Source organism: Alternaria burnsii (genome assembly GCF_013036055.1).
Source record: "Alternaria burnsii strain CBS107.38 chromosome Unknown 731, whole genome shotgun sequence".
NCBI lineage: Eukaryota > Fungi > Ascomycota > Dothideomycetes > Pleosporales > Pleosporaceae > Alternaria > Alternaria burnsii.
In genome coordinates this window covers 236,089-254,391 of record NW_024066115.1, presented here as the reverse complement: position 1 = coordinate 254,391, position 18,303 = coordinate 236,089, and the positions used below count along the sequence as shown (strand labels likewise).

Genomic DNA, 18,303 nt, shown 5'->3' with positions numbered 1-18,303 from the left:
AGTCCTCTATTCTCCACATTAGCATCTCTGGTGATGCATTGAATTTGAATCTACCAATCATCCTGTTTCCTTCCATGCATAGCGGCCTGTCGCTGTCTAAGTGCCTCTGCTAGTCCACCAGCGATGCTGCCACTACTATCTCTCGCACTCTCCATGGTGCTACCTCCACTACCACTGTACCCACTGTCCCGCCCAGAGTCACCGTTGACAGCCTTTCTAGCGGCAGGACGTTTGGCAGGCGGAGCCGGAGGCTTGGGCTTGCCGTTCGCTGGGCGGGCAGGTGGCGCTGGAGGTGGAGGCGGAGCGGCAGCACGTTGGACAACTTCCTCAAGGTACGCAGAAGGTGCCCAACCGGAAGCGGACTTGTCAAGACGGGATGCTAGCCACCAACCTGTCACATGTTCGTTAGTATGTCAATTCATCCGTAGATCAGGGTATACGCACCATTGCCCTCCTTCTGGGTGACCAGGATGATCTCGTCTTTCCCGAGACTCAGCTCTCCAGCACTCTGACCTGCAAAGTCATACAGCGCCTTGTACCGAGGCTCTTTTGGTTGAGCTGGCGCTGGTGGCGGCGGAGGAGGCGGAGGGGGCGTGCGCGATGAACCGGCTGACGCGGTACGCGCGTGAGAGCCCATGCCATTTGACAAGGCAGCGACCGGTGCAGGAACGGGTCTGGCTTGCGACACTTCTGGCTGAGGTACAGCTCTCGGTTGCGCAGCGGCAGGCGTGGGCACAGCTCTCGGTTGTGCTGGACGAGAGGCAAGCTTTGAGGGGCCTCCACCAGGGCCACCGGGCCGCAACAACTTACCCTTTGTGATGGGCTTTGCAGCGATCTGCTTGCCTTTTGGTGTGGGTTTAGAGACAGAGTTGGGTGGCTCTCCTGGTCCAGTGTGGATGGTGCCACTTTTGTACAGGTCGTCTCTTGGCACTGCGGGATCTTTGACGACCTTGACTTGGGCCGGCTTGCCAGGCTTCTTATTGTACTGAATCCTACTTTGTGTCAGCAACTTTCAGATGCAAATGAACTGTTTTACCTACGTCTCGCCTATCTGAAGTGTCAGTGAGCCCCGCAACACGTTCGTCAGCTGAGTGAAGAACTCTGTCTTAAAAACGCAGTTCACGAGCGGATCAGGTTCAGTGGGTGACCCAGCACCGATCGAGAACCAGTCGTCCTTGAGTGTAGAACAACTAATCATCTTGATCGCGCCCACAGGTATCGTCCTCTCGGCCTGAATCTGAACTTGGCGATTCACCATGACCTGCTTGACGAGGTAGACGTTCTTCTTCGTGAGGATCAGCGAGCGAGCTTCTGGTTTACTCGATCGACCAAGTTTCGAGACAAGCACCTCCGCTCTACATGAGAATGGTACCTCCTCATTCGAGGATATACCAATAGCACCAGCAATGACCTCACCAGGGCCACCTTTGTTGCCAATACCGAGATAGTCGCCCATGAATCTTCGGGAACCAATCAAACTATACCTCCTGCGCTCTTTACGGCCTTGGAGGATCTTGTGCCCTTGGTCTCGCCATTCGATGAATTCTTTGCCTCCGTTGAGCTTTCGCCAGAACCGCTGGATCCGTACTGCACACTCTGTTCGGTATCGCAGGTAGTTTCTCCATGCACGCTGAATGCGAATAGCCATGTTATGCCAGTATTTGTCGCGCATTGTCTCCAAGGCGAACAGCGTCTCAGGTGTCTTGATGAACACCTTTGTTGTACCGATCTGGAATTCCTCCGCTGGAATATTGGTATCTTTCAAGATCTGTTTCGCTCCGGTCTCGTAATCCCCAGTCCAAGTGTACTCTCCGGCATACGAACACTTGGGTGACAACAAGAAGAACCGTTCCACAAACTTATCGAAGGTTTGACGTGATGCGAATCCGGCTCTTCGAATGCGCACGTTCTCTTGAAGACCCAAGTATTTGACCTGATGAAGTACGTTGGCATCGGTGAATTCCTTGGGCGACTTGTTTTCGTTGGGCTTGATGGTACGGATGTAGGACGGACGAGCTTGCATCAAAGTCGTTACTAGGTCGTTCGCAGAGGCCTTGATCTTATCTCCAGCCGTCGGGGGTCGCCGCCTGTTGTCCTGGTCTACCTGGTTCGGGAAGAGCGTATGTACAAAAGTGTTGCTACTCTGTCCGAGCAGGTTTAGCAGGTCCTTTAGTAGCTGGTCTTTGTTCTTGTCGGTCATGCCATCAATCGCGTACGAGACTTCACCAGCATAGTGCTTGATGACGAACTGACCCTGACGAGGCGTGAAGTTGGGGTTCGACGATAGAGCGTTTAGTCTCTGGACGAAAGTTTGATCCGCGGCGGTTGGGTCGGCATGGGCTGTTGCACAGGCGTCGTTCAGGGCAGCAAAGACACCTGGTGGCCGCTTCTCCTCGATCAAATCGCACACAATCTTGTTGTCAAAATACTTGATGGGCGTCCACTTGATCTGCTCGCGCTCGTACTCTTCTTGCTCCGCCTTGAGCGTCAATTGGATGAAGATCTGTTGTAGTTTCTCGTTGACGTAGTTGATGCACAATTGCTCGAAGCTGTTCTTTTCGAAGATCTCGAAACCGTAAATGTCCAAGATACCAATGGATTGGGCGGTCGCGCCTCGGGCCTTCAAGGAAACATTGACGCGTTCCACGATCCAGTCGAAAAGGTTAAAGTATATTCCCTTTGAAAGCGCGTCTCGGACTGCGCCCGCTTGCGCGCAGTTCAGAGGTACGTCATATACGGAACCCCGTCGTCCTCCTCGACTCGTCTCCATAACACGAATGGTAAGGGCTTTGTTGACATGCGCCGAGTCTACTTCGAGGAGATAAGCCACGAAATCTACGACTGACTGGTCCACAATGGCTGCGTTGCCAGAATCATCCTCGCGGAACGTTACGTTTCCTAGCCACAGAATTGCTGCAAGCATTCGGAAGATGTTGTCCTGCTCGGCTTGTGGTAGTCCAATGACCTTCATGGCATTCAGGGTGTCGTCGAACTCGGCATGATCGTCGATTCCTGGGACGTCGAAGCATTTAGATTTACTCGTGTACAGGTAGGCTTGCGGTTGTTGTAGGCCGAAGATTTCTGTTCGTGTCAGGACAGGTTAATGGTCTACGGAGGTGTACTATACCTCTGTATTGCGAGGATGCGGCTTTTGTGAACTGGTAGAAGATATGGAAGTTGCGCTCGTTTGTGATCTGACCAGTCACCCGCGTCTTCTCAAGTAGGTAGTTGTTGATGTTTGCTCCCACTGGCTCTCCTTGCGCATTGAAGTGGATCTCGAGGTATTTTCCGAAGCGCGACGAGTTGTTGTTTCTCAGCGTCTTTGCGTTTCCGAAGGATTCGAGTAAAGGGTTGGTGGCCAGCACCATGTCTTTGATCTCCTGGATAGACGAGTTGCTGCCTCCCGAGACGTTGGCGATGTACTGCATAAGTCGCTTCGCTGCTTCTGTCTTTCCTGCTCCTGATTCGCCAGAAATGATGACACATTGATTCTCCTTGTATGCGTTCATATTGTAGTAGGCGGACTCGGCGATTGCGAAGACGTGAGGGGGCACCTGTGTCTCGTTAGCTCTGCGTGCCGGTGGAGGGACACACACCGCACCTCCAGCCTGTTCTTGCCCTTGTAGCTCTCCAGCACTTGGTCGGTGTATATGCCCACTGCCACTTGTCAGCATGCCTCTCGCAAGCGCAAATCCTCGTACGTACAGTCGCGGAACGGGTTGACCGAGACCAACACATGTCCAATGTATGTCTGCGCCCATAGTCAGTCGTTGTCCTTGTCTATCGCTGCACATGTGTGCGACGCGGGGCTGGCGCAAGCGGGTCGACGCACGTATATCTCGCCATTTTCGAAGCGCTTCTTCAGGTTCTCATTGATGGCCTCATTGGAGACCTTGCTAATCAAGGTGAGATCCGACACACCGACTTCCTTCTTCTTGGTGGTCTCGAAGACGGCCTTGGTTGCGAACTGGGCCTTTGGCTGGGCGCCTCCTCCGGCTTTGCGCGCGGCGCGGTTGGTTTTCCCCTACACCAGGAATGTGTGAGCAGATATTCCTCCATCCACGTCCTTGTGCCTCTTACCATGATTGGTGCCCGACGTCGAGCTGGGACCTGTAGCTTAAGCCGGCCAGTGGGGTAGTAAGTGTGCTGCTGAGTCCAGGGTGCAGCAAATATTCAAACAATAGACGGCAAAGCCAGGTAGGGTCGCTATGGAGAGAGCAGCCGCTCCAAGGTGTGGGTGTCTAAAGATGGCTGCAATGCGGTTGTTGGAGACAGGCCAACGTCAGAGCCCTGGACGTGGAATCGGGCGCTTCGGAATGGGTACTCGCCCCATTCCGCACAGCCACAGTTATTCCAGTACGGAGTACGCGTACGCTGCCGCGGCGGCTGGAATATCTTCGTAATCTTGCCTCACCTCCATGTCCTGCCGGCCTGCACAGGTGAGACTGTTATTCATCATGGTTGCTTTGCTTCCACCATCACCGCCGACGCTCACGTTGCTGCACCATTCAATCACCGTCGGTGTGACCCATCCAGGCTCGGCCCAGCTTCCGCATCAATCACTGTCGCAGCAGAAGCGCAACACAAGGACAGCCCGAGTCTGCCGCGTACGCTTAATTTCTCGTGACGTGTCACAGTTTTAGGCATTAGGCACCAATATCTTGGTGTTCGTGACCAGATGCGTGTTCAGTCGTATTCAAGGTTACCGCTACGAGGAAACGCCCCAACGTGCAATCCGTCAGGAATGAGTGTTCGAACGAAAGCGAACAGCACTGCTCAATAGCACAGACGCCATGGAAATGCCCAGTGCCTAATAAAAATGTCCCAAATCCCACAAACGCCATCGCTTTAGCCTTGAAGCTGGTCATTCAATCATCATGAGAAAACATCACCACCAAAACGCCCTACACTCGCCCAGTCCAAACGCTTGGACTCTTCCAGCTGGGGACCCCCCCAGGAGTACACCTTGGGATCCACGAGGCAGCCTAATCCTCCCTCTTGACACCACTCCGAGACTACAGCATAGATGAATTCGATCTTTGCGCGGAGGAGATTGCCCTCTGTAAGCTCTTTGTAACTGTCCTCCTTGTCGGCTGAGCCGTATAGAAGCTGTTGCAATGAGCCTCGCAGATGTGCTCGAGCTTTAACGTGCTTCCATGGCACATTTCCAGTCTCTTCGAGGAGAGACGTTGCATCAAGTGGTAGGCAAAGGAAATGTCCATAGCCTGCGTCCGACGATAGAACGAGCTTCGTGTGATCAGGAAAGTTGAACTGGGAAATTGTTAGATGAGCTTTGGTGTACGTATCAGAAGCACTTACTTGGAAAGAGCCATCGTCGAAACCCCAGATCCCGACGTTACCCAGACGTTGATAAAATCGAACAAAGTTTACGCGGGGATCTTTCCTGAGCGGCTTTTCTTCATCACCAAACGTCGCACACATGTACTTTCCAAACTTGTGCCAAACAGTCCGAATCTCCTCAACTCGCCGCGATTCTAGTACCTCAATCTGCGATAGTCCTCGATCCTTCTTGACGGTCGTGTAGTAATTCAGTGCAACGCTTTTGGCGAGCTCTCGGTTGCCGCCGGCCTTCCGTAGATGGTTGTATCCGTCTGTCGCAAAAGCGATGGTAACGGGGTACTGCTCCTCTGCTGAGAGGAGAGTTCCAATACTACCATCATTGAGGACGTATCCAACTCCATACCTGCGGCTGTAGTCTACCCATTTTGCAACAAATGGCAACTGCGGTGGCTGATCTCTTCTCGACTTCGTAGGCTTCTTGTCGAGAGCTCGTTCAAGATTATCTCGGAACGTCATCAAGCGCGCCAAAACAGTCACCGGATCGGTGGCAGGCATGTCATTGCTGACGGTTCGATAACGAGCGGCACTTTTCGTCGACGTTGCTTGAGCCGCTGATTCCGGCTTGTCGCTCTCTCCAACACTCGTCTTGGTGACTCGCAAAGGTGGGAGATCAGGCAGTCCGTTTGATGTCGTCTTTGGTGCTTCTTTTGCGCTCTCCTTCGCTGTCCGTGCTCGCGTGGATGTTCTTGCCTCTCGAGGGACGCGTAGGGGAGCTGGCGCGGAAGCCGTATTCGCAGTGACACGGCCAGGGTTCGAGATCTTGCGCGCTGCCCTCAATCGGGTCGGCTGTTTGTCCAGTATTCTGTGCGCAGGCTCAGGCTCCTGTACCGGCTCCACGTTTTCTTTTAATGTCTGCATCGGCTGTTGCTCTCGTCTCGGAGCCCTAACCACACGACTCTTTGTCCGCTCATTTCCGGTAGTTTCTGAGAGAGCTTGACTTTCTAGTGACGATTCTTTCTCCTCCGATATTTCACTGAGTCCTCCTGTTGGCAGATGCGGCCATTGCACACGGGCGGGGAAAGGTACATATACGACGTCTTTGGAGAAGGGTATGTTTGGCTGTTTGCCAGCTTCGATCTCCTTTTGGCAGTCCCTCGCGACAGTCTTGTTCGTCCTGCGACCGTAGGTTCCAAATGCTTTTCCTTGTTCGTACTCGCCGACGGACGAGGACTTGCAAAGCTGCCACCATTCCTCGGTATATCCACGTCTGATTGTCGATGCTGTCGGCGGGCGGTTCTTCGGCCACTTCGGTACGCGGGAGGTGCATCCGCTGTCTAGTTCCAACGGAATGTAGCCCAGTTTGAAGAATGGGTGCGCTACGATCTGGTCGGGAGTCGGTCGCTCGTCTTCGTGCACCAACAATAACGAAACGATGTCGCGGAGGTCGTCGGTGATTTCATTGGCAAACCTGGCCAGGTCTGGCCAAGTGTATTCGCGAGCCTTCAACTTCCGGTAAATGTCCTCGCGCTTGGCGGCATGGAATGGCGCTCTTCCGACCGCCAGTGTGTACATCATGATTCCAATAGCCCATAGGTCCACCTTCTCGTCATGACCTTTGCCTGTCTTCTCCAAGACCTCTGGGGCAAGGTAGTTGGGTGTGCCGCACATGGTTGTCCGACGGATCGCCCCATAGTCGCTCTGTGACACCAATAGCGCAGCAAGACCAAAGTCGCCGACTTTGACGTTCATGTCGCGGTCGAGGAAGAGGTTGCCTGTCTTGAGATCGCGGTGTACGATGTTCCGTTGGTGTAGGTATTTGATTGCGCCGCATGTCTGGATCATGAATCGCCTAATCTCAGGCATGGTGAAATATTTGCGCTTCTTGATCGCATCGGCTAGGGAACCGTTTTCGCATAGCTCCAAGACAACATAGGTGCTTGATTCGAAAGAAAAGGCGCGGAAGAACTCGACGATGTTGGGATGGGATAGCTTCGAGTGGATCTGTAATTCAGTAACAAACTGAGGCGCGTCAGCAAACATGCGTCCACCGTGTCCAGGCTCTCTGTACCTTTTGCGCCAGCTTGGGAGGCTCCATTTTGGATTTGACAATCTTCAGAGCGACTGTAGAGCTGCCGAGATGCTCATGACCCAGCAGCTTCGCGCGATGGCAGATAGCGAAGCCGCCTTTGCCGAGCTGTGCTCCCGTTTCATATTGGAGTCCCTCTGGATCCTGGACCACGGCCGGCGGGGCATCTGCGTGTATCGACGAGGCAGACATTGGCGTGGTGGTGGTAGTTGGAGAGATGATGGAATCGAGAACAAGGTCGCAGAGTGTTGATGGCATGTAAACAAGGGCCCGCTTAGCGTCGTTGCTAGGGCTGTCGGCCAATCGGTGCCCGGCACTGTCCGCTCGATGCACGCGGCCTTGCACAAACTTGCACTTGAGATGGTGCAGGGCAAACCAAGACTGTTTTGAATTAGTACTGTGAGCTGTCCATGCATCTCGTCATGCATCCCGCGTTGTCGCTGAGATGCTAGTCCCACTCTCAAAAGCCATTGCCGTCGGTGGATCTCCGGCCAGCCCAAGGCAGCATCGATTCGAACATCGAACCTGCAGCCATGTTCAACACCACCGTTGATTTAACCACGAACCGCTATCCAGCTCTCTACATGTGTCTGTTCGTATGAGGCTTGAAATGAAAAACCGCTCGCCGGTCAATTACCCCCATACCTCCCCACAGCCTTCCGAAACGCTCTCGTAACCGATTATGTCTCTCACGCTCAAAGTTACGTCGCTGTTCGTCCGGACTCTCGCAAAGCCCGTAGCAGTACGTTTGTTAGCTTCTGACATGTATAGCCTTAGCTGATGTCGTCCAGAACGCCATCAAACGCAATGCCCACGAACACGACCGATTTCGTCGAATATGCGTCAAATTCGCCCAAGGCCTGCATCGCGTGGATATGCGCATGCGCCTCGGCCTGCTGCAGGACCCCGCTGTCATAGACAGGCAAATCAAGAAAGAAGTCGCCCTAGCAGAGGCTGCGCGCAAAAAAGCAGCGGCACCCACGGTCCTCACCGAAGAGGAAATGAAGGCAGAGGAAGCTCTCACAGAGAAAGAGCGAGATGCGATCAAGAAAAAGGCTGAGGAGAGGATCAAGCCACGCATACGACCTCTGTCCGAACAAAAGGCCATCGAGATGGGTGCCAACTTCGCTGCTGAAACCTTCATATTCGCCGTCGGTATTGCTGTGATTCTTGTTGAGCAATGGCGGCAAAGAAGAAAGGCCAAGAATGCCAGAGACGATATAAGAGAAGATTTGGAGGAGGTGCAGGCTGAGCTCAAGGCGGTCAAGGCCGAGTTTGAGGAGTTTAAAGCAAAACATCCAGAGCCAGTGTCGTCAAAGCTACTGGGATTTTGGAAGGGTACTGGGAAGAAGGAAGACGACAAGATTGAAGCTGTGAGCACCGAGGCGAAGCCGGTGCCCGTCGAGACTCAAGGAGATGCTGCGCAAACTGCGAATGGGACACCTACAACGCAACCAACCCAGCATAAGGATTTGGGAATGTATACCCGGGAAGCGTAAATAATCGCAGGCTGGCGATCCTGTACCTCTCAGGTCGAGCTTAGAGGCCCACACTGTTGTGGTTTATCAAAGACTTCGTTACGATCATCTCCTCTCATGATACCCTTTCGGCATAATAGACGCATTTGGCTCACAGTCCCCTCCCCGGTTTGTAATTCATGACGCATATTGTGCATGTATCCAGTTGCTTCTAGGATATTGTTGTCTACATCGATGTATCAAGCATGTATCAGATCCAAAAGAGACGCCTCAAATGGTCTTCTTTCTTTGATGAGCTGTCTCTATTATGGCCCGTTCATGCCCCCTTAGTCGCTCTGTCTCTCTCTGTCTACGTGCCTTCCACAACAACATGCTCAGCTCCACAGCATCAGGGACGATCACATATACAACAAGCGCACATATCTCTCACCTCTCACCTCTGACGACCACGCGAACTGATTTGTTGTAACGTCACGTTCATAGCGATCAATATCGAAGACATTTCACGCCTGCGCTCATCATGAACGTTTCACACTATACCAACAAGACCAAACCTATCTCAAATGAGAAGGAGCGCTCCGCAGTTCCAAACACGTATCCACCAGACGTTACTACCCATCCTGTCAACGTTGTCGTCTCCACCCAATTAGACGGTGCAAATGACCAATATTCTCGTATAACCAACAGCGCAATAGGCCACATTCAGGACAGTACCCAGCTCTACTTTCAGCAACAACACCAGGCCCGGATCCCGCTTCCATCTCACAACGTAGCTTCTGTGCCGCCACCTCGCCAACCAGCGCGTGTCGTCAATGCAGTCAATGGTCTACTCCCCCACTGCACGACTGAGCCGCCACTGGACGAAGCACAGGTCATTGCTCTAAGTGACGTTGTGGGTAGTGTGAGGGAGCTTGCGATGCTAGCTCTGGGTGCTGCATCTGGTGCGGCCGGCTGTATGAAGAAACTGGAAGGCGCAGTGGGTCCACGGGCAGCGGGAAACATTGCAGAGTTCTTTGCCGACGAATGGGAAATTGAAGGTTGAGAGAATTCATAGATCCGGACTGGGGAGTGAGACGATGGTTGGCTCCTGCATCATGGAATTGACAGTTAGGGGGTGGTCGGGTGGAGTAATGAAAGCAGTCACTGGAAACCAGGTGGAAGATGTGAGCTGCTGGCGATGAGTTGTCTCATTCGTCGTCAAGGACAACCCTTGCGCTCGCTACTAAATCATTTATCAGATTTGCAGAGTACACAAAAGCCTCGCTCCCACCCGCCTCTTCCATGTCTCTCACCTTCAAGTCAACTCACCGATCGTATTCAAATAACACTCTTGACCAATAATGATAACAGATCAGTGTACTTTTGACATCGCAAGTCCGGACACTGTTGTGCGTGAAGTTCAAAGGAGAACCGGAGGACTAGCGCAGAGTGGTAGCCCATCTCTCACATCCGCGTTAGCCAAAGCTAAGCGCGTTGATCTCTTTTCTCACGAATGCCTCCTACCAGTGCGCCACATCACGAACGTCATGTAGTAGCGACATTGGCAAAGTTCCGAAGTCTTCCCGTGAGTGAAGAAGTAGCAGCTGGTTGGTATGAGCATTCTGAGAGAGGGCTCTTAACGGATGCGGCAGATCCAATGCAAGAACTACGTGAATCTGCGGAACACCTACCTTGACTACGACTGGGTTCTATCGAGGGTGAATCATGCCGATCTCAATGACTTGACTGAGAGAAATGTGCGAAAGTAACATGTTAGACCAATCACTCGCTCGTTCCTACTCATACAACACTACGGTATAAATGTCAGTAGTTCTTCAATTCGTTTCTCTGAGCTTTAGTATGTGTCTCCATCTGATGATGATCAAGACATTGTATCGCTATCTCAAACCATCGATGGAAGAGACAGCATACTTCATATCCAGAAGATACTAACAGACCTCTTTGCGTAACTTGACGAATATTATTTACTGCAACGACAAGGTATCATACATTATCCACTACACCGCCCACGAACACAGACTTTTCGAGCTCTGCTGTTAGACCAGCCGCTCCCCCCAACATTTCCCCAACTTATCCCAGATGGCATTGGGAAGCGACGTCCCAAAAATATTGCAAAGACTTTGAGTAATCTACGAAGACCCAAAGCTGGTGATGTTGATTCCAATACCAGCCAACGCCGGCCCAGCGTCCAGATCTAGTTTGATCGTGTTACTCTTAATCGCGTCTTCGTAGTACGTAAGATGCTGGTCACCCTTTACGCTTGAGTTGCCCACGATCTGAAGCGGCAAGATTCCGTTCTTGTATTTGCCTTGGATTAAGCCCAGAAGAGTGAGCTGTTCGACGTGGCTTTGTAGAGGGAATTTGTTCTCCCCAGGCGTGAGGAAGACATTCGGAATAAGAGCATAACCAATCGGAGTGCCATCGACGGCGAGGTTCATGGTGACGTTGCCCAGGTCAAGTGTCATGACAGACGGGTTGGGAATGGTGACGTTGGCAATAAGGTTGGAGCCATCTGACAAAATCTCGTCTTTACCGGAGAGAAGGCGAACGTCGATTATGTTAAGCCCGGAAAGTTTATTTAATCCTGTAAACATGTTAAGACTATGTTCCAACATGGGTCCAAGGGGCGCATACCTTTCATCGTAACGACCTTGTTGTAATCGACATCCATAGATGGTAGACCAGAGAGGTGAATAGTCGTCTTGCCATCAAGGTGGATTTCAAATGTCTCGGCATCCAGAACAGCTCGAGTGTAGTTTGAAAATGCATCTGCGTTCGCGAACTTGACATCTTGATCAACAGTAATACGCGTTTCTGCCTCAGATTTGGACTCCGGTATCTCAATGTAAACGAAAGGCTCCTGGCCTTCGAGCGATAAACCGGCACGGAAGGCATCGATCTTAGGGTGGTAACTACTATCACTCCTGATGACAGTATCGAACTTTAAATGTATCCCATCTGCTTGCGGATCCGTCACCTCTTGGGAAGTAACTTCGATTGTCGAGCGATTGATCTCATGCTGTGCCTTCTTTGGCACACCGACGAATATGATTGGCAAAACAATGACCAAAACAATGATCACGAGTACCAGACAATCTGAAGTAGTGTAAACAGAAAGTAAGTTGATGGCACTAGAACACACTTACCACACCACCAAAATTTTCTGCAGTGGTTCTTCATGCGTCCTTTTGCGCCTGGCGTTGGCCCTGGTGGATACAGCTTGTTGATGACGCCGCCTCTCTTCTGGGGCGTAGTATACACATCTTCTGCCCGTGCCTGTCCGGCGGTCTTGTCGTCCATACTGAAGGCCTTCTGTTAGGTGTAAAGATGATGTAGAGTAAAGTTCGACAAATCTGCCATCCGCCGGTTGATGGCGATTCAGGCCACCTGTGGATTCTCTAGGGGACCCGCAGGGCTTAACACGCGAAATAAGTAGAAGGATGAAGAGATACCAAGAATAACCCAAACAAGGTATAAAGGCGGAGGACGCGGGGAAAGCACACGTTGAAGTCGTCAAAAGCTGGGGAATGCTCAGAAGATTTGGCACATGCACACAAAAACACCGAGACCCCTCTTGCGCCAGATTATCATTGGCGATGGGCCGACAGCACGACGGGTGTCAAAAGGGTGAGATCAGTGACAGGCGTCTTAGTGATGGTCATCAAGGCGACGGTTTGCCCGAGACCGTAGCCTGTTATGGAGATTGCCCGAAATACTCACCACCTATCTGGTAAGGATACGAAGCCGAGGCAATCCAAAGAACGAAGGATCAACTTGCACATGCGCGACGAATCTTTGGAGCAGTGGCCAAGTTATGTAACCTATGGCGCCGAAAAAGCCGTGAGTGGTCGGTTCAGCAAGCAAAGCCAAGCTACTTAACCATGTCGAACTATTTAGATTGGCTGTGCCGACTACAGCCAAAGGCGAAAAGGCGTGGAGTGGAATGACACGCGATCATATCGAATAACCCTGGCTAGTCCGGATAGCGACAGATCATTGCTTACCCCGGACGGTAGCGCGGGCCCTGTGCCTTTTGGGGTTAGAAGTAGACAAAACCCCCCTGAAGCGGCGACCAATGTAAGCGATTGCTTGTCGGTCGTCGATCTGTATTCGGGATCCGCGCCTCGTTGTTGCAGACGAAGAAACAGTCCAAAGGAGCAGGTGGACAGCGGTATATTGCATCAAGTAACGGATTCACCAGCCCCGCCCCTTCACATGAAAAACGGGATCCGAGACGAATTGCACAAGGCCGAATCGACCCAGGACCTAACAAGCGGTTGCTTCTCCACGACTCGACATACATGGAACGACAAGGGGTGCCAATGAATGATTTCCTCGCCCACAATCGTGCGTCGCCGTAGGATCCGACGCTTCAGCGATACGCGGTTCATGCCGTCTACAAACCCTTGGGTGTCTGTCACGCAGGGCCAGACCAGCCCAATCCACATTCCCGAGTGCCGTAAGTGGCGTTGACCGTTGCTAGAGCCTCTTTGGGTCTATGGCGGGAGATTCAACCGTTTGGGCGGCCTAAGATATGCCTGAACCAGATGTGCTCGATGCATGACTACGGCGCTGGTTGAGAAATATTAGTAGTGGTAGATTGGGCAAGGAGATGCAGTCGAAAGAAGCGTCTGGGGGATCGCCCTGCCCTGGCATATGCCAAGGGAACGCCATGTTGTGGGTCACTGCAGCTGCGGGCAGCCTGCGAGTCGTGGCTGGCGAGGTGAGCGACAACACATTTTTTTTAGCAGCGCAAGGCTCAACAGCACAAGATGGCACAATCAGACGAGGAAGATGACTACATGAATATGGTGTTCGACGATGCGCCAAAAGGACCAAAGTTTGAGACTTCACTGCAGCGCGCAGCGCGCAAGCGCAAAGAGGTACGTCTGGTGGCATTGCCGGATTTTGCTACACTAACACGTTGACAGGGTGAAGCTAGAGCGCGACAGAAGACCAAGGCCGAAAAACAAGAAGAAGCCGAAGCTGCACGGGAAGCTGCCCTCGCTACCGCCCTGCCCGAGACCAATAAGGGATTCAAGATGATGGCCAAATTCGGTTTCAAGCAAGGCGATACTTTGGGCAAGTCCGAAGACGCACGCAAAGAGCCTATCCGAGTCAATCCTAAAGACGACAGAGGAGGCATCGGTCTGGAGTCGGAGAAGAAGCGCAAGTTCAGGGAGCAGTTCGAGGAAGCAGACCGACTAGCAAAGCGCGCAAAAGAAGAGGAGGGTGACTATCTCGAGGTATTGCGCCAAGAACAGAAGGAAAAGAAGGCAGAACGGGACCTGGATAACGCGCAGAGGACAGCCGAGCGCTTGTCCGACAAGAACGCTGAAGCGGAAGGCGCGACAGACCCAAGTGAGAAACCACTGAAGGACATCAATGTCCTCTGGCGTGTTCGTGCGCGTCGCAGGATGGAGGGTAAGCGCGACAAGCAACAACGCCGAGAACTGAACAACAGTATTTTTTCACGATTACCCACATTAGCCGCCGAAGACGACGATGACGACGATTCAAAGATAGCGCAAGGTCGAGACCTTGCGCCATTCTACACTACTCTTGAGAACGAGCTTGAAGATGAGGACCCACAATTGGCGGAATTTGAGGCCTTGCCTGTAGCGGAGCGCTTGCAAAAGGTTCTGGTGTTTCTGCGTGAAGAATACCGATACTGTCTCTACTGTGGCTACGAATACCCAGACGCAGAAATGGAAGGATGCCCTGGAGTTACTGAAGAGGACCATGACTGAAAGATGAAAGCCTCCATTATGCGAAGAAATCTTAGTAAAGGAAGCTGCAAACACGACTACTACTCGACCTAGGGCCTAGAGTAGGCAGGGACGCGTATTGGTACGTCTGGAAATCGCGCAATCTTGTGACTGTTATACTCGGAGTCGCTTTTACCGTGTGACAATGACTTCCGGAAGATGTAACTGTCAAGGACCTCTAGTCCAAACAAGGAACCTAATTTCTTCACGTCCACAATATGTAGTCTAACATTAGACAAAGGTGAGGCGCCTTATAGGTGCACTCTGGGCCTCAGCCGCAATAGCTCTCAGTCAATGAATTGCTGAGCATGCGAAGATGAATGAGGATTCTCGAAAATACTCAAGTAGAGATAACGTGTAAGCAAAATACAAACAAGCTATGGTGGTCCAATTTCCAGAACATCGGCATTCGTGCGACAGTGGTGCGCTGGTATCCAGTTTCTCAAGAGAGAGCAGGCTGTGAGCTTTGACCAAATCACCAAGTCCCGTGCTCACGCGATTCGCGATTCGTCGCGCCTTCCCCTTAGCCCTTGCACATCAACAACATCGAACAGGTAGAGTAGTCATCACGCCAGACAACAAACGAAGATGGAGCATCAGAAATGCTATATATATGAACCGCCAGAGTCAGAAGAGCGATCGCCAAAGCGACAGCGAACCAGTAAATTCGATCCACAAGCGCAGCTACCAGAACGGCTAGCCACGTATCGGGAGTTGTGGGCACAACAAGAAGAGCGCATTCAAGTGAGCCGCATTTGCGCATATCTAAAACAGCCGCTAATGTTGTTAGAGTACGTTGGAGGGTGCAGATAGTGCCACCCAAGAAAAGATTGTGAACTTCGTCTCGGCTTCCAGTGCATCACCACACGAGCCCAAATTTGCCATACCGACAGCGCTTATCGTGGCTGGTCCCAGTATTGCATCCCATGGCCCCTTTTTTCAACGCTTGGGACGCGGTATCAGAGGCGTCAACTGCGCCTATGTCGTGTTAACGTCCGGTGAATGTCCGAATTTGAAGACGTTCCTCAAAACGCTCATTAAGAAGGTTACTTCACGCGTGGAAGATGAGGACGAGGATGACCTAGGTCGGCCCGCCGCATCTTCAAAGCATGGCCCTAAGTTACTCAACTACGATCTCGGTTATGTTCAAGAATGGAACAGACAGAATCGCGCTTCTAGCATTGTTGTTGCTCTACAAGATAGCGAAGCTTTCGACGTTGGACTGCTCGCCGATGTAGTTGACCTGCTTCAGTAAGTTTGTTGTGTTTGGTGATGGTATACGCTGACTTCTATAGCTCATGGCTCGACCGTCTGCCTTTTGCCCTACTCTTCGGCATTGCGACTTCAGCAGAGAGCTTCGAGGAGCGCCTGGCAGGGAACTCACTCCGCTACCTTGACGGCCAGAAGTTTGACGTTACCCAATCTGATGAAATCATCGAAAAGTTATTCCGCGCAACTATCGCTGGCACAGATGCTCGACTTCACGTTGGCGCCAATCTCTGCCGCCGTATGCTGGATCGGCAAAAGGATCATGTTCAGAACACACAGGATTTCTGCGATGGGCTGAAGTACGCCTACATGTCGCATTTCTATGCCAGTGTGCCTAGTGTCTTTGTCAAGCATGATATTGCTTTCGAACAAGTATCAGCGGATGCGTTTGAGGCTGTCCGTACTTTGCCCTCCTTCCGTCATTGGGTAGAAAACATGCTAGAGGGTGGTCAAGCGCAAGACGTACGAGGGATACTTGAAGAGAACAAACTTTTATTCGCTCAGATCACAAAACATCTGCAATCTGGGCAACACTCCATGACTACACTAAGTCATGCTGCAAAAGTATTGGCAAACATCCGGGAGTCTCTTCAAATGTCACCCAGCGTCCGCCTGTCCTCTATCTGGACTCGAGCAGCTGCTGGTGAACTCATTGGATCTCCTCTAATCCGCGAAACGATGCTGTCCATCAAGAAGATTCCATCCGATAAACTGGTACTTCTACTATCATCACTACGAAATCTCGAGGGGGACTATTTCGCCCTGGATACTGCTTCTGCTCAGGACAAGCTCGAGAGTTTGATACGAAATGCCGATGCGCCTCTCCGAACACAACACGATGTTCGCAATGATAGTGTACGAACCACCGTCGTAGCACAAAAAGTACTTCTCAGTAAGCACAAAGCTGCACTGTCAGAACAAGACAAGGCGTATTCGGAATTAGTTACACAATTCCACGACCAGCTCGAAGCGTACTTTACCTCTTCACTAATCGACCCAAAAACATTGGTTCTTTCAGAAATCTTCGTGTTTGACCTAAAGTCACCACACACAGAAGTCTTCCAACCCAGGCCTCGCTTCGCGGTTGAACGCGCACTTGCTTCTCCTCATGATTATCTGAGCTGCGACTGCTGTAGTGGAGTGGACGGAAACCCTGCAGCTCTTTCTGCCACCCAACCTGCGACAGCGATTGTATATCAGATGTACCTTGAGTCCGGTACGTTGATCAACGTCACAGATCTGTGGTCGGCGTTCAATGCCATTGCAGGAGATGGAACGGAGGAGAACGAGCCCAAGACCATGTAAGTCCAGGTTCATATACCACAAACAAAGTATTCTAACAGGTTACAGGGCACTCTTCCAGCGAGCGCTAGCTGAGCTCAGGCACCTCGGTCTAGTAAAACCCAGTCGAAAGAAGACGGATCACATTTCGAAGATCATGTGGAAAGGCCTCTAGACAAGACTACCAATCTCCATTGCATTACCGTACATATCATACATACTCTTCATTCAGTCCTGTTTTTTTCAGGCCTTCTTTGGCTGCGGCGCAGTATCACAAAGTGTTCCGCAGCTCTTACATGTTCTCTTCTCCGTATCCGCCTTGAAAGCATTCACCGCGTCCTTGATCTGCGTGCCGAGATCCGTACAATGGAATGCTGCTTCGTACACTTTGTCACCACAATTCTGACAATACCACCTCAGCCTATCCAGGCTACCCTCCGGCCTTTTCTGCTCCAGCACCACACCTACCGTATCTTTGAAGCGCACGGGATTATGCGGAGTATTTGGGGGCAGCAAAAACATGTCTCCTTCATTTATATGTATGTCTTTGAACTGCTGACCCGGTGGTAACGAGGTATCGACAACTTTGAGGAGCATGGAACCTTTGTGTTGGTAGAACCATTCTGCAGTTTCGTTGATGTGGTAGTCGGTTCGTTCGTTAGGGCCGCCGACTATCATTACGGTTACGGGGTCGGAGTAGACGCAATAGTTGTTGATTGGAGGTTTGAGCATGTGGGAGTTTTCGGAGACCCTGGGATAACGGGTTAGCTGTGTTGCTTCGTGCTGAATGAAGGGGATGGAATTCCGTAGGAAAGTCGGTGCATGTACCATTTTGGTATGTTCAACGGTGGGCCTAGTTCCCGATGTGATTGTGACTGCGAGAAGTGGCGTTGTGAGAGTGCTGCGGGAATACGCGATAGCGGTCGCGAGGCGCTTTGCGCGAGTCTAATGGCTGGTCGTAATGATCGCATTGTGTTCATGGTGGTGTGTTGCGCATGTGACGTTGGAACCTCACTTTGTAAAGTCAGTGCAATAAATTTGCCTGACGTGCTTTGAAATGTACAAAGTCATCGATATAATCAATCAAGGGTCCAAACACAAGTGGGGAGCTTCTCGCCCC

The 18,303-nt window shown here is 51.7% G+C and overlaps 6 protein-coding genes across 6 annotated transcripts; 3 read left to right on the top strand and 3 right to left on the bottom strand.

Annotated features, from left to right (window-relative positions):
• Window positions 1-50: 50 nt before the first annotated feature.
• Window positions 51-7,579, bottom strand: GT037_006744 (uncharacterized protein; the record flags this gene model as incomplete). The annotated part of the gene is made up of 10 exons (XM_038931791.1): window positions 51-391; window positions 445-992; window positions 1,041-3,081; window positions 3,128-3,554; window positions 3,602-3,657; window positions 3,706-3,751; window positions 3,833-4,024; window positions 4,888-5,271; window positions 5,320-7,320; window positions 7,370-7,579. The coding sequence occupies 10 exons, from the start codon at window positions 7,577-7,579 to the stop codon at window positions 51-53; spliced, it is 6,246 nt and encodes a 2,081-aa protein (XP_038785263.1).
• A 490-nt stretch (window positions 7,580-8,069) lies between these two features.
• Window positions 8,070-9,907, top strand: GT037_006743 (uncharacterized protein; the record flags this gene model as incomplete). The annotated part of the gene is made up of 3 exons (XM_038931790.1): window positions 8,070-8,129; window positions 8,179-8,882; window positions 9,349-9,907. 3 exons carry the CDS (start codon window positions 8,070-8,072, stop codon window positions 9,905-9,907), a joined length of 1,323 nt encoding a protein of 440 aa, XP_038785262.1.
• Window positions 9,908-10,994: 1,087 nt separating this feature from the next.
• GT037_006742 (pre-mrna processing factor 4-like protein) lies at window positions 10,995-12,165 on the bottom strand (the record flags this gene model as incomplete). Its single annotated transcript, XM_038931789.1, has 3 exons — window positions 10,995-11,449; window positions 11,500-11,961; window positions 12,012-12,165. 3 exons carry the CDS (start codon window positions 12,163-12,165, stop codon window positions 10,995-10,997), a joined length of 1,071 nt encoding a protein of 356 aa, XP_038785261.1.
• A 1,472-nt stretch (window positions 12,166-13,637) lies between these two features.
• Window positions 13,638-14,615, top strand: GT037_006741 (g-patch-domain-containing protein; the record flags this gene model as incomplete). Its single annotated transcript, XM_038931788.1, has 2 exons — window positions 13,638-13,748; window positions 13,797-14,615. 2 exons carry the CDS (start codon window positions 13,638-13,640, stop codon window positions 14,613-14,615), a joined length of 930 nt encoding a protein of 309 aa, XP_038785260.1.
• Window positions 14,616-15,221: 606 nt separating this feature from the next.
• Window positions 15,222-17,358, top strand: GT037_006740 (origin recognition complex subunit; the record flags this gene model as incomplete). Its single annotated transcript, XM_038931787.1, has 4 exons — window positions 15,222-15,377; window positions 15,424-15,884; window positions 15,929-17,203; window positions 17,253-17,358. The coding sequence occupies 4 exons, from the start codon at window positions 15,222-15,224 to the stop codon at window positions 17,356-17,358; spliced, it is 1,998 nt and encodes a 665-aa protein (XP_038785259.1).
• Window positions 17,359-17,426: 68 nt separating this feature from the next.
• GT037_006739 (3-hydroxyanthranilate-dioxygenase) lies at window positions 17,427-18,163 on the bottom strand (the record flags this gene model as incomplete). The annotated part of the gene is made up of 2 exons (XM_038931786.1): window positions 17,427-17,934; window positions 18,012-18,163. The coding sequence occupies 2 exons, from the start codon at window positions 18,161-18,163 to the stop codon at window positions 17,427-17,429; spliced, it is 660 nt and encodes a 219-aa protein (XP_038785258.1).
• Window positions 18,164-18,303: the final 140 nt, after the last annotated feature.